Here is a 15099-nt window from a genome sequence, read left to right on the forward strand (position 1 = left end):
GGGGCCGTGCCAGAGTTGAAGGTAACTTGATTGTCGGAGGAATTTGGAAAACGACTCGTAATCTTTACTATGAAACCGGGATATGAACCTAAATGGTACAAAATATTGAAGGGACTTTATCTTTTTATCACAACCGCTTACCGGATATGGGGTCACCAGGAGACGTTATCCGTGAAATAAAACTGGTGTGGCATTAGGCTTACAGGACTGGCGTTAGTTCTCTTGAGTTTGTTTAGTGGTGGGCTAATGGATTTTGGTGGGTATAAACTCCCTTTGGATAGTTCCCGAAAGACACTTCAGGTTTTAATATGCTGTGATGATATGACTTTCTCAAATGACAAATGTTGCATCTACTACATAGGGCCGATCGGAATTAAATTTGCAGGCTATCCAGCAGCGCCGCCTTGTGGCATTGATTACAAATGCAGGATTGCGTCATTGTCTACATTGCGCGGTCACTTGCTGTTAGGGGACTACTTTTTATGAGACTCCTTTTTAGGAGAATACCGTTTCATTAGACATTACCCTTTTCTTCGTCTTGTAGGTATTTTTGCATCATTGGACAAGAGATATATCATTTTCAAGTCATGGGTCATTTACAAAGAACGAAATTTCTTCACCAAACATATGATCATACTATGGTTTATTTGACATAAACACTTACTTTCAGACCAGATTTACACCAGATTTTAAGCTGCAATATCATCTTTGAAGAAATGTGGACATTGTGTACATAAATTTAGATTTCGATCAACGTCATCGGCGCGGCGTGTCTTTGATCTAATGTATTGTGTATTGTGACGACAGAAAAATATGACCCTCATTATTGTTGAATGCAGCTTTTTTTGTCTAAATGACTTTTTTGTACCAGCCGTATATCATTATCAGTAACAGGTTTTGAGTGCTATTCCTTTGACAAATACCACTCTATACTTACCAATATTAGGCAATAGTCAATGGACTTGTTCTACGACACTGTGGCGTGTGATACGCACAGCCATTCATGTACTTGCATTTCCCGTTGCTTTACATAGAGGGCGTCCGACGCTATCCCTTGCTTTTGAACACACTGAATATGAAGTATTTCTTGCTTCTCTATCATTAGTCTGGCGCCTCTACGCATACATTATCACAACATATCATATCTACTAACCTATTTCAAAGGGAGGTAGAATAAGTGTTACTAAGAAAGCGATAACAATCTACATAATTTACAAATATAATCTATACTGGTCTCTCATTACGTCTTTTTATGGTTATATACATGAATATCATAGACCATGTAATCAAATGATAAGGGACTCTTAAGAGCTGCTTTATAAATAAGAGAAACCATGGTACATTAGATTAGATACTGGATACACTATATAGATGGTTTCGCTAACTAAGGTTAATGACAGCACAGGCAGAAATAAAATTGAATACTTTGCAGGCTCATATCTACAAGATATCTGGTCCATTGAAATACAATATAGATAACATTTTAGCAGACTGACATTGTATGACTATTTCATTGTAAAACTCCAAGGTTGGCTGCAAATAAATGCTTCTGAACAATGTAGTCACGGTCGACATTTCGCCATACTAAACGCTGTGTGAACCGGAAGTGACGTCATCCCGTAATGGCGTCCGGCGGGGTGTGATCTGAATGGCAGACGGGACAGCACACGCCTGACACGTACACTGGGTTCGAACACGACGTTGTAGGACAGGACTGAAACACAGGAATCACATTCAACGTCGACATGATTACTTTATCAAAGCATTTGTCTGAAACTCAAGAATGAAATAGAAAAAGCATCATCGTCGCATTGGTTCAAAGGAGAGCACAAACATTAACTGTAAGGCACTTGAAATCGTTCCAGCCGAAAGCAAGTACTTGAAAGATGCCTCAAACAATTTTACAAGCAAGCAAACATTATCCAGGAAAGTCGAACGCAGCCGAAGCTATGCACCTGCATGGAAATTGGAGTTCGTTCATGCCATAAAAGCAGCCCAGTTGCCATCTGATTACAACCGGGGCTGCTACACTCGCTACCCGATTTTTCAGGGTAGCAAGTGTAGGAGCCCAGGTAGTAATCGGATGGCACCCGGGCTACTGCTTAGGTCACAGTTGGAAAAAGGGGCCCCGCCGGGTAGTTGATGCGCTGTTTTTTTTTTTTTTTTTACTTTCAGGCGGGACCCCTATGTGGCCCCATTGGACACCCTGCGGCTGCCTCGCTATCATTTTTTTGGCCCGTTTTTTAACTCAGACTTAAAATCAACGCGGGACCCAGTAACAAATAGCTAATCGTGCGAACACCGGGAGGTACACCCCCCGTACCCGGCGGCCCACCGGGAGAAATTTGTGACTTCGGGGTCCGGTCGGGACTAAACCCCCGACGCCGGCACCGGCGCTATTGGGACCTAAGCATACCATAGAGGACCATAGAGAAGGTTTAAAATAACACTTACCACCACCATACAGGACAAGAAGCCGTCGCTGCAGTAGCACTGTTCACAGGGTCCCACCGCTACCCACATACCCTCGGGGATGTCTCTCTCGCCGAACCGACACGACGACCGATCCACGCTGTTTATTTGTCTTCTCGCTGAAAATAGAAAACCATCATCAGGTCTAACATGTTATCAGCCGAGCGAGTGGTTTGCCAGGAGATGGTGCAGCTAAGAAGGTATTTGTTGTGAATAGAAACTGTAAATCTTAAGACGGCAGACAGTTGCTTGACTTCTACTAGCGCGCAGGGAACTGTTTCTAACCTTCAGTCAAGAACAACAACAAGTTTGGCGTAAACACTTTTCAGAAGGCCAAGGATTCTACAGTTCAGGGAGACTCTTGTTTCAGAAAGTTCTGTCAAGAAAAAGTTGCGTCAGTAAGTTTCGTCTTACCGTAAACTCGCTTGTTTCCCTGAAAGGCCTGCGCGCCCTCTTGAGGACCCTTGCACGCTGCACAGCACTGCCCGGGTATTCTCTCCACCTCAGCACAGTCCTGGGAGTAGAAACATTGCATGGAGCTGCAGTGGAGCTTGCCGTCGTTACAACTGCACCTGGTGCAGTCGTTGATTTTTTCATAAGAACCGTCTGCGATGACCAAGCCTTCAAAGGAGCAGTCTCCATACTTCAAGCTGCCTGCTGAAAAATGAGATAATAGTTGTATTTCTCTAGGTATTGGCTATAGTTATAGGGCTTCCTATCAACCTAGCTATCAAACAAGCAAGCAAGTAGTTAGGGTTGATTTGGCAAATCTAACTTCCAACCAACCAACCAACCAACCAACCAACCAACCAACCAACCAACCAACCAACCAACCAACCAACCAACCAACCAACCAACCAACCATCAAACAAACAGTCAAACCCGGCAGTCAAGCAGACATACGAAGGTACACACAGTGATATTTACCATTGTTTATTTTGTCCTCTTTATCCCACTTCTCTGCGCAGACGTGACACCGTGTGGTCCGGTCGAACTGCACCCTGGGACACCAAAACGGGTAGGGCCCACACTTGGAGACAGTTCCCGGATGATGTGACGTCAGACTCTTCGCCTTCAGGTTCAAAAAGTCACCACTCCCTAATTTTGAAACGGAATGGCAATTTTACTTATGAAGCGGTTAAGGTGTAAACATCAAAGATATAAATTTTATTCTATCCAACTTTCTACAAACATTCAGCTGGAGAGGATGTATGGTTTGCTTCGTAGTTCTTTCCCCAGCGTCTCCGCAAGCAGAAATGCAAATAGCCATGCATATATGACAGTTCAAATGGAGGATATTCATAAACAGAAAAAAGTATATCTGTTTGTCTACATACAGCTCAGGAATTCCCCCACAAAATAAAACTTAGAAAGAGGTTTGCGTCTTGTTGTACAAAGCTCACTGCCCTCCCGTGACACTTGTGTACAACCAGTCAAAGCACATAGAGACCCTTTGTGTCCGACTGCGGTGGTCTCTTGGTTCGTTGGGCAAACATATAAATGAGCGGTCAAGTACGACATGCCCCTATGAAACACGTCAACAGTCACATCAAAGGCACGGCTGCTTCCGAGTGCCGTGTCATCACGGTGCTTTGACGTCATCTCACGAGCTCTCGCTTTCTCTCGTTTTCAAAATATCGCCTTGTCCAAACAACAGATATAAAGCCTCACTGTTTTCTACCTCGCATTCCCCAGACCCCCCGGCGATCACCATGTTTCCTGTAAACATTTTGGTCTTGTCGTCAAAAGCACTGAAGTATGAAGCCTGGTACACCTATCAGAAAGTACTGTTAAGGACTTTGCCAATGAAAAATATACACAAGCTCGTTACTGTAGCACCAACATGACTCAGTTGTCGTCGCATTCAGGCAAACTGACCTTTTTGGAGCGAGGATGTTTGGCCTGATGTTATATGATGTGTGTATGAAGGCAAGTAGGGGCCTTGAAAACTTTTACCAAATGAGAGAAATATTGGCCCAATAATATCTTACTGATGTCCAACAACCGAGGGAGCCTAAGACATCCATAAACAGTCTTGATCAGCGATCAAATAAACATGGAAGCTTCAGGCTATTTAAAGCTCTTTAGATCAATGCAAACTCAGACGGATGTGACGAAATGGATTTTTTTGTTATTGTTATTGTAAGCAAGGTTTTCTGGGGGGGGGGGAGGGGCTTGGTGGCATGTTAGCCCAGGGACAGCCGATAAGCTAACTTTGTCACCACTTCGTATTTCTAGGCAGTTAAATCTTAGTTTTAGCATCGCGAAGGAATTGGGAATGTTTTCAAACACTGCGTGCTTTGAGTACTCTCCAAGCAGAGGTTGTTGGGGGGGGGGGATTGTGACCTTCATGGGGAGGGCTGACAAAACCGGGGCATATGCTATTTTCCCCATCAACCTCTGCTTGGAGAGTATGTATGAGGTCTCTTGCAGATGTACTGACCTTCTGGGACACATGTACCGCTGTGCCCCATGGGAAGAGTGAAGCACCACGCCGGTATGATACCACCTTGAACCTGCACGAACTTCCTGCATTCTGGATGTCTGCACACCAGACCAGCTGCGCACCTGCCAAAAATATCGACAGAAAAATCTACTTATATACAGATATTATTTGTAAACAACGCGTTGATGAACTAGATCGATGATTGACATTTCACTCGGGAAGTCGTCAACAGTGGATGGCGGGGTACTAGAATTCAGTCACATTCACAGGATCTCGTAGCGACTGCTAGTGCTACGGTAAGAAGGTGCTGACTGAGCTAGTGTGTTTTCGCGCGCAAAACCTCACAGTGATGATATTTAGTCATAGAATTAATGTACCTCTCACTTCGTATTTCATGCATAGCAATGCCCTAACCTAAACTGGTGACAGGAGACGAAGCAGAATGTAAACCTCATATACGCTTGTGTTCTTGTTATTTCCCTTCTTGTTCCAGTCACGCACTCAGCACGTGTCTGTCGACTGGCTAGCACGCCTCCTGCACGTGCCTTACAGCCTGACAAGACACGCGAATTGTGAGCATCTCAGTACACGAGGCCAGGGTTATGTAAGTTAGAGGTAAACTGAGAACCACTTAAGTAATGCCGTGTGTTTAGAGTCACTGAGTCGGTCAAGGGTTGCATGCTTGCTCATGGGTCTTCGATCGAAGGCCACAGCAATGTCAAGGGCACGCTCCGGGCCAAAACAAAAAGGAGGATCGATACTCAATAGCACAGGATTAGCTCACAGAACTTCCTGGCTTTACCTCAAATTCAAATTCGAGGTAAAAAGTGAAGGTGAAGCATCTGGAATCGTAAGGCCGGAGACGAAGCGTAGTGATTTTCTTTGATTTGTAGTCCAGTGATGCGGCATCGCTACGATTCGTGTTTTCAGCCGAAAACACCGGAGCACTCCTACTCTTCTCGATAAAAATGTGCTGGGTTCTTTTACGTGCAGAGGTCCGACGCCTAAGGCTAATGCCTGAAGTTCTCGCAAGGAATGAATTCAGATGCACCAAATCTTTAAACTTAGACAAAAATGCCGTTTTGGAAAAGCGCTACCAGGGAAAGATCCAATATCAGAAAATTAAAGCACTTTTGTTTTGTAACTTTTTTGTCAGGCACACAGGCCAAGAACAACCTGTCTTATGTGTCTTGTGTATTTCACCCATGGTGCTCATTCATGCACGTCTGATTTTGATTTGCTATCTTATTTTAGTAACACTGAGAGTAACCAGTGGTAACAGGGTAGGGGAGGAGCTTTTTCGCAACATTTTGCCCCCCCCCCCCACTGTTTTACTTCAGAATCCAGGACACTGCCTCACTGCCCCCGTACCCGTGCCAAGTTGACGATCCGCAATTCCGAGAAGACCTCGTTGTCAGTTGGGTCCGTAAATTCCAAGCCGAAGGTCCTGTCAACATTCATTAATCAACCAACCAACCAACCAACCACGAGTGTCGACAGTCTCTATCTGTCGTCTGCCTGCAACGCGTGGGCAACCAACCCGCGCGGCATCATGGGAGAATTTCTGAGAAATGCGGCTCCCACTGAAACATCCTATCATATTGTGGCGGTTAACAATTCTGTAGTTTACTAGTACTTGTCAAAGTCAAGTACAATGATCTTTATTGGCTCCCAAGGGGTGATTAAATGTAAGCCTTTCCACCATTTGTCATTGACAATCGTGTGATCTATGTGTCTGGCGCCATTTAAAATGTCGTCTTGGCAACAGTGATGTTTGTTGTACATCGTGACTTTACACTGACGTCTGGAACTCGCAGTTAAACAAGGCTATAGGGCTTTGAACTAAGTAATCCTCCAAAATCATCGCATATTAGGTTGAACAATGCATGTATGATTGGGTCTTTGTAGCGGATGATAGCAGCGTTCTTTCATATATCCACTCCCATAGAAAAATTCAATTACGTCCGCCAACTTCAGGCATTTTACAAATAGCTCGAATGGCTGGCGAGTCCCTCAAATCCGCATCGAGTTACCTTAACGATCAGGCGCCGCTGTAATTGTTCAAAATTATAATCTTGGAAAGTTTTTTAAACGGTCGTTCCAAATGTCACTTGTAATATGTTGATACTTTAAATGCTCTGTAAAAGACGCGTGTAACCGTAGAATGCGGGTTATTACTTACTACAAGGAGTTGTCAGGTGTTTTGATGTGACAAATATGAGGGGGTCAACCTGGACAAATCCCTGAACAATGGCGCCAAAGAGTAGGGTGGCTCCCTTCCAAATGAACGGGTTTAGACCAGATTATGGAAACAATGATATCAAACGTCGCCCCGGCTCTTGTAAAGGCCGAGGTTAGAAGATCACTAACGACACAAGCTTCTCCTGAAAGTGGGCACCTGTGTGGAACGATTAGGCGACATTGTACGTTACGTAATCGACATAAAGGACGTTGAACTTTGCTCGAGACACAAACTGTTCGCTGGACTGAATCACTCTTTAAGTAGCGTAACGCGCATAAAATGTTGTTTAAGTTAAAAAAACTTGAATGACCGCGTATCATGTTTTGGTCCAAACTTATATTTTGTTCCCGGTGTTTGTTCAATCTGATTCTGAGACCTAGTTACACAACCTTAACATTTTTATTTGGTTTATGATATTCCTATTTACTTATTCGTCATGTAGGCAAAGATGCTAGTTACTCAAAGTATCCTAAATGACATCAAGGATGGAACCGCTTCGAGAAAGCTGTAATATGAAGCTTTTGAAGAGATATTACACGTTACAAAAGGCCATCAGGCAGACCAAGAATGAGGTGTCTAGACTAAATAGTTGAGATTACCAGAAGAGAAGAACCAAACATCCATGTAGTGAAGAAAATGACTGAGTATGGAGAGCGTTCATAGCGAGGCTGACAACTTACAGGCCGTTGGCCTAAAGGCGTCAGGGTGAGAAGGTGAGAAGGAGACGGTGATGCGACTGACAAGTGCCATTACCAAAACAGTAACGAATCGCAGGTCCCTTCTTCTTGTGGTATCATCTTGATGTGCAATCTTTCAAATGAGTGGAGCAAAGGTAAATGGTTGTGGTTAGAATGTCATTTTAGCTGGTGCGATCGCAACGAAGTCTATTTCAGCACTTGTCAAAAGTCGGAAACTTTTATCTACGTATGACTGATAAACGACAGGAAAATAGTTCTCATGTTTAAACCCCCTCCCGTGCGTCTGTCAGCGACCGGGCCCACATGGAGAGAGGGCAACACTACAACACATTGTGACTACACTGTTAACACCTGGGGACATTCCTGTATGCACCACACCCACGGCACGAGGGGACCACAGTATCCTCCCTTACCGTGTTTACCGATCAATACGATATCCTTCAGTATACGCCGCTCGCACTGACACGCAACAATCGCTTCATTCACGGGGAATCTCCCGTTTGACACTCCTGACTGATTGATATGAATACGCATACTTATAGAGGAGAGATACGCATCTTGTATAAACATCCGCGCCAGACGATAAAGCTCGCCTTTAATATTGAAGTCTAAAGACTTAAGTGGCCTACTTAAGGGGCGGGTTCACCTTTTAAGATTTTAAGACTTTTCCCCGAAATCTCTCAGTCATACACTTTTTCAATCGGTGTAGCTGCCCAGTGCTTCGTTTTACCAAACGTTTTTTTAAAAACATTGCAATTTTCTTAAGGCGAAGCAAAACAAAACATATTCGTATGTGATGTTTTTATTTTGACGCATAGTGGATGTATTGCGTGCCTTCTCTGCCATGGTTTAGAATGAGTAGGGATGATTGATTCACTATACATCAAAACAAAACATACTTTCTTACTAGGAAATCTCCTAAAGCAACTAGGGCATAGGTTAACTGGCCTACAATTTTTGTCATAGGATTTTCATAGGACCCGACCGTCGCCAAGGATCGCAAGACACACTCACGACAATTGTCGTACACTTGTACTTGTCGTACGACGTTTTTCACAGTTACGAAACACAGCTCCTCGAGTTTTGTTTATACTTCACAGAATGAAAGCTTTGTTTGGAAGGAAAAATCATTTTCTGGAATTTAAGTAGTGAAAGAAGCGATGTAACACGTTCTGCTGGGTATAATCGGTGTAATTGAGTGCAGCGCTGTGTTGCGACTACAAATAGCTTTTATTCAGTAGACTGTCCTTGCCTTCGGCCTTTTTTTTCTGAGCGATTAAAGATTCGCGTTCTATGTGTGGCTTATAATACCTTAAAAGGACAAGAATTGTCCCTCTATTTACGGATTGTCACTGCGTAGAACGCCCCAGATATTTGCCACTGAATCACTGTTATGATTGTGACTAAGGCCCATGCCCTCAGCCTCATACCATGCCGTGTATTTGAGGAAATAGATGGCTCACCACGATGGCCTTAGCCGAGCTAAATTTGTCGTCGAAAAACTGGAAGTGTCACACGGTACAAGCATAAATCACGATAAATATAAACCTCAGAGTGCGGGGCATCATTAGGGCATACCCTAGTGTGTTCACAAGAACATGTGACACCTCACTAGTCGGCCCCGTGACTTCATCATTACGTACATGTATGCAAACATTTTACGGGAAAATCGCGCAGTGACAATTAACGCACTATATGGTTTAATCCTGTAACACAGTTTTGTCGTATTTTATATTTAGACTGTTACGTGTAATGGCTACACCGTAGTTCTCTAGCACTATGGCGAAAGGGTACGATAATTGATTCAACTCAATGTTTACGAATCTACACCCTGGATTTGAAGGGCAGATTTCCATTAAATGTTACAGTTGTAAAGACGTTGGTTTAGTTGGCGTTATCGTCTATAGATAAAGATGTGGCGTCGTTCTACACTACTCACATGGACGTACACACCCCGACACGTGGGACTGTTGTTCCGGGGAGCACGCCGCTAGTGTTCTGTTACCCAACACACAACACGCGGGCGCGGCGTGGCCTTACCTCGGTGCCTCGGCGCCGCATGGCTCGCCCCTGCCTCGGGAACACACGTCGCAACAGCCACACTCGTCCCTGACGATCTCGCACCCGTCCGTGGCCAAAGCGGGACATTTGAATCCGACCTCGTGTCGACACGGGCACAGGATGCTCATCGGAAGGACCGTCCCGACGACCAAAGTGACGAAGATGACCAATAGACTCACCGCCATGCTTTCCTCGCGTCCGTGTTGTGTCAGTTGCTGTTTTGCTCTGAGCGCCAAAGGTGGGGTCGCGATGATAAATATTTTGTTGTAGTTTTCATCACCGCAAGGCATCTTGGGTGGATCGCTTCCTGTCGCGGTTTGGGTCCCCGCCAAGTGGCCCAAGAATCCTGGACACGAGCCAATTTTCACAGCAGGCGCTCGCCTCTCGTACCTGCCCCAGGGGATGTCTAATCATCTTCTTTCTTCTGCAATGTGTAAATGTTCATCGGGGACATCGTGTCGCCTGGACGCCGTGGCGTCATGCTTTTGGCGCGAGTCCAAGAATCGTTCAACGCTTCGAAGCTATGTTGTGACGTACGGCGGTGATGTTTACTATAGATAAGACAGTTTGCAAAACGCTCTCTGTACAAGAGGTGTGTTTGTCGTCGAAGTGGCATAAAAGCTTCCGATATTTGAGAGGCGATCTCGACCTGTTTGCAAACGCGTGTTGTAGTGTGCATCGCCCATTCCCTGTACACATAGTGTGGTGTGATCAGCACATTTTTGTAAACTCCACTAAAAGGAAGAGGTGCGACTTCCTTCGCCGACATGAAACAAAGAGTTGGATAGAATATACTATAAAAGGGGAAATGTTCGCGGTGGTTTTATTTTCGCCGCGAACTTGAAGCCACCGCAAATTTTCTTCTGTCTTCTGCCCGACCACCCACTTGTTGCAACCGCGAACTTAAAACCACCGCGAACACTCAATTTTCTCCCTAACGCAAAATGAAATCTCCGCGAACATTTCAATATTTCACCGTTTACGGTAGTGTTTACATATATTTGAACAGTACATACGGCTCCATGTTTCATTAATTGTTCACAAATATCTCCCTGAAAAGTAAGAATGTATACTAGTAGCTACTGGACCCAGACCTGATCTAAGAGGATCTCCTACTCTACAACAGGCACATACAAAGTTTATTAAATTGATGCAGGTACTTGAAAAAGTCAGAAATAAACAGGAGATTTCAATCTCGGTGTCTATAAACATATATACAGAGTTGGGATCATGACTAGCTGGTAAAGAATATCATACAAAACATCCTTCAAACAGTTCAATGAAATGTTATAGCCACAACCTCGATTATCAGGCCTCGCTCCAGCCCTGGTCACAGAAAACATGGAAAAGATTTTGAGGCTACCAACTTCAACTTACTGAATATTTTGTAGCCTATGTACCGACTGTAAGGTTTCCCCTACTCTCTTTCGAAAGGTGTGGTGGGTTATTCTACGTGCGAGAGGTGTGGCTCTCCTCAAACACGGGACCTACATTTAACGTCCTATCCGAGGGACGTCCCTAACCGAAGCTAGGTACTCATTTACACCTGACTGAAGTGAGGAAATTTGTGTTCAGTGCCTTTCCCAAGGCCAAAACGTCGGGGCGCATGTCCAGACATTTCTGGGGACAGCCCGGGTTCGAACTCGGGTCCCCTTGCCGGTTTGACAGTCGGATGTTCTAACCATTACGCCACACAACGCCACGATGAAGGGAGAGTACTGTGAGCATTTAGAGCAAGAAGGCTGTCTTGTCTTTGAGTGATGTTCGGGATGAAACTGTCACTGTCCCTAAGGGCAGAGCGTTCCATTCTGCGACTGTCCGCGGAAGGACATCCGCTTGTAGGTCGTTCTGGAGAAGGGAGATGGTGTACATCAAAGGGTGCGACCGTCTTGTCTGTCTTGTGAGGTGGCTAGAAGTGGGTAAACATTGGAGTCATGGTAATTATGTCATGATGTAAATTTTATTTTACAGGGCGGTCACTTTCACCGTGGGCCGTTCTATATATAATCTTGATGTTGTAGAAGTTTCCAGCCGACCACTGACAAAGATCTGAGACAGCCGCCTCGGTACAAACAGCTGAATTCTGTACGACACGTGCACGGATAGCCCAAGTCGTCCTCAGTTTGCGATCGTGCGACGACCTTACGACGAATATGACGAGGCCTTAGTCAGAAAAGAGATTGAAGAAAGGGATACGTTTGATCTTACGTCTCATAAAAGAAATGATCAAACATGGGAACTTCTTCTGTAAACATCTTTAAGAAAACGTCTCCCATGTAAGTGTTCAACCGGAACGTTAATAAGCAATGTAGGTTTGACAGGTGTCAGAAGACAATAATCGCATTTTCCCTAGCACGTTACTTACTTACTGTCACTCTCAGCCGTCTGCAAGATTCCCTAGCGGAAAGAAATCCCCCTGAAGCTCACGTCTCATTTTACATATTTTTTGACTTAAGAGACGGACGTTATAATCGACTTTAAGACCCAATAATCTGCGCTATGTTTGCAAGGCAAATCAGAGCTTAAGGCAAAAGGTGTCCTTCAGTACTTGCCGCCGCCAAACACCGCCCAAACGACGCAATTGTACGCCTATCTATACATCCAGGAAGCTAATTCTTACATTCTTAAAATGTCTGTGGTAATTTTCCGAACAGAATCTCTGGGCAGGGCCAGTTTGTTAAATCTATCTATTTGCTTTTAGACAAAGACAAGGACAATGTGGCACTGCGCTCGAGTTAGTACGTTATTTCAACAGTGCCACATACAAAGAACAAAATAAACTTCATGAACCAGTTTGAAGTCAAAATGACAACGTAAATAATTAGAGTTCAATCACCTTACGTCAAAAACCATCTGCTTGACTCACTCATTTAACCAGTGGACACACCTCAAATTATTTTTCTCACATCAACAAAAAAGAACGGTACGTGGTGTTTACCCCCAGACGATATTATTATATTGATAATTCAGGGTATATTGATTATGCCATTTCAAAATCCTCAAGTACGTTTTAAATGTACAAACACAGAAATCGATACAAGGACAAGCGATATTGCAAACAGTCTTGAGGAGATTGTGTGTATACAATGCGGTAGAGAAAACATGGGTACGTTTATATCTGTAACCACAACAGCCTTCCGTCGCCAACACCTTCAAATCACCTCTGGAGAAAAAGACATATATCAAATTCAGTGACGGTCGCCCGGCGTATGTTGTTTTTTTTGGTGCAATTTTCAGGAATGCCGCATATGTATGACAGAATCGACAACCGGTTAACCGACAATCCGTCTACAACACATCTGAAGTTCGTAAGACATATCCACAACTGTCCTACAGAAGGAATGTCCCCAACTTGCTGTCTTACACCTGTCGCACGACACATGTGACAGGGGACTTACACACGGGGATCGGGAGTGTGTTTAGTTCATGTGTCGTCACCCAGAACGCTCTTAAATTGCTTCCTTAATTGTCCGCAACACCTAGCGTACAATAGGTGTGTTGTGTGTTAGCCCAGTGGCGAATTCCGCACAGTTTTGTGTGTGTTGACAGGGCCTGAGATGGAAGACAGCGAGGCACCTCCGAAACTTCGGTTCACCAATTTAGATCCATAACAATGATAACAGGGTCACTTGAGGATATTTTGGTGAATCAGAATGGAGCCTGTCAACTTGATTTAAAGCGCGTGTATCAAGACCAGTCATGTAGACTTAAGCAGGGTACCAGATGACATTAATTCTTGCCTTCTGCGTGCAAAGTGACACGTACCTACGCAGGACTATTATTCAATAAGCACTAATACATACTCAATACTTTTAATAGGCTCAAACCGTCCAGAGTACATGACGTGTCTGATAAGCAACATGTCTAAGTATAAAGAATAACATAGTTTTACTATAAAACATACATTCAGACACGAACTTAAAGTGAAATGACTTTTTGACTATGTAAGAATTTATTTCGGCCTAATACCACACCTAATACCACACCTAATAGAAATAGACTTGTCACGCACCGCCAAAAGTTATCATATGTGCCAGAAATCTGTAATGACAATGTATTTTGCATATTATTTGCTTCATCGCAGTGAGTGGTAAAAGTTTGGATAAATGAATATTTATTTCCGTGACCGTGTCCTGCTATGACTGACCACCCCACATGAGATGATGAGTCACCGGACGTACGGTCCCACACACGCCATTGACAAAGAAAGGTAGGTTGGGTTTTTCAAAGATAACATCATTAAAATCATGAAGTCTTTTATTTTCGTTAATCGATAGACTAAAATATGGTGAGCGACTTTAACTTATGTACTTAAATCATAAGTGAAATTACTTTTTGACTATGTGAGAATGTATTTCGGCCTAGACAAAATTACTTTATAAAGGTAGGCAACAAAAAATTGTATTCTGAATTTCTGAGACAAGTTTGTAACAGTAGTGGCAAGATATTGGACACTGTAGAACAAGGGGGATTTCAGGAAATTACAGAAAATATTACAACACAGCCAGATACCAATTTAGATAGTTAATAACGTTTTCAAAACGAACCAACTGTAGTGAATGGTATAAGTGATTGCTACAAATAAAATTTACACCATGGGTTCATTTTATGATGTGCAATTCCTTGCCATATGTAGCTTGTAAGACTATCTAAACTGGAGTTAAGTAATTGTGCTACATATACTTCAGGTTTGCTATGTTAGTTTAGCGATTACGGGGTCTTCTTATAAATATGAATTGGTATTGAATTTTTCTTTTTATTTGAGTTGAATGTGATAGTTGTGTGCCGATTTGGTAAGAATAAAATGGTATGGCGACCCTGTGACGTCACAATTGAAGATGGCGGCCACCACACATGCCAACGGATCCAACAAAGGATTTGCTACGCACACCTGTGACAAGGCGTCCAGGAAACACTGAACTGTAACGTTGTGGCCCCGTCATGTCTTTAAAAGGACAGCTACAAATGTCACCTCTGACGCGCGCGCTGCCACCCTAGCGGGGTATTATGGAGTGCCAGTCATACCGGCCATTCTTTGATAATTGCCGCCCCGGAAATGTGCCTTTTGTGTGCCTTACATGTGACATGTGAGTGATACTTAGTTACCCGTTCGTAATGTGCGGTTACACAAATTCGCCCGGAGGTTTGTTTTCTCGCCCGAGCTGCTAAGTCGGAGTTTC

At 43.8% G+C, this 15099-nt stretch overlaps 1 protein-coding gene across 1 annotated transcript; it reads right to left on the bottom strand.

Moving 5' to 3' along the window:
* Nucleotides 1-626: 626 nt before the first annotated feature.
* On the bottom strand, nt 627-10279 carry LOC136446748 (protein kinase C-binding protein NELL1-like). The gene is made up of 6 exons (XM_066445289.1): nt 9899-10279; nt 4916-5040; nt 3400-3570; nt 2887-3129; nt 2455-2591; nt 627-1714 (listed from the first exon to the last, which is right to left on the bottom strand). The coding sequence occupies exons 1-6, from the start codon at nt 10207-10209 to the stop codon at nt 1613-1615; spliced, it is 1089 nt and encodes a 362-aa protein (XP_066301386.1). The 5' UTR covers nt 10210-10279; the 3' UTR covers nt 627-1612.
* Nucleotides 10280-15099: the final 4820 nt, after the last annotated feature.

This window comes from Branchiostoma lanceolatum, chromosome 13 (assembly GCF_035083965.1).
Source record: "Branchiostoma lanceolatum isolate klBraLanc5 chromosome 13, klBraLanc5.hap2, whole genome shotgun sequence".
In the NCBI taxonomy this organism is placed as follows: Eukaryota; Metazoa; Chordata; class Leptocardii; order Amphioxiformes; family Branchiostomatidae; genus Branchiostoma; species Branchiostoma lanceolatum.

Coding starts and splice junctions, on each gene's coding strand:
- LOC136446748 (XM_066445289.1), bottom strand. CDS start 10,209: ATGCCTTGCGGTGATGAAAACTACAACAAAATATTTATCATCGCGACC. Junction 3,130..3,399: donor AGAGGACAAAATAAACAATG/GTAAATATCACT, acceptor CTCATTTTTCAG/CAGGCAGCTTGAAGTATGGA. Junction 1,715..2,454: donor TCTTGTCCTGTATGGTGGTG/GTAAGTGTTATT, acceptor CCTGTGTTTCAG/TCCTGTCCTACAACGTCGTG.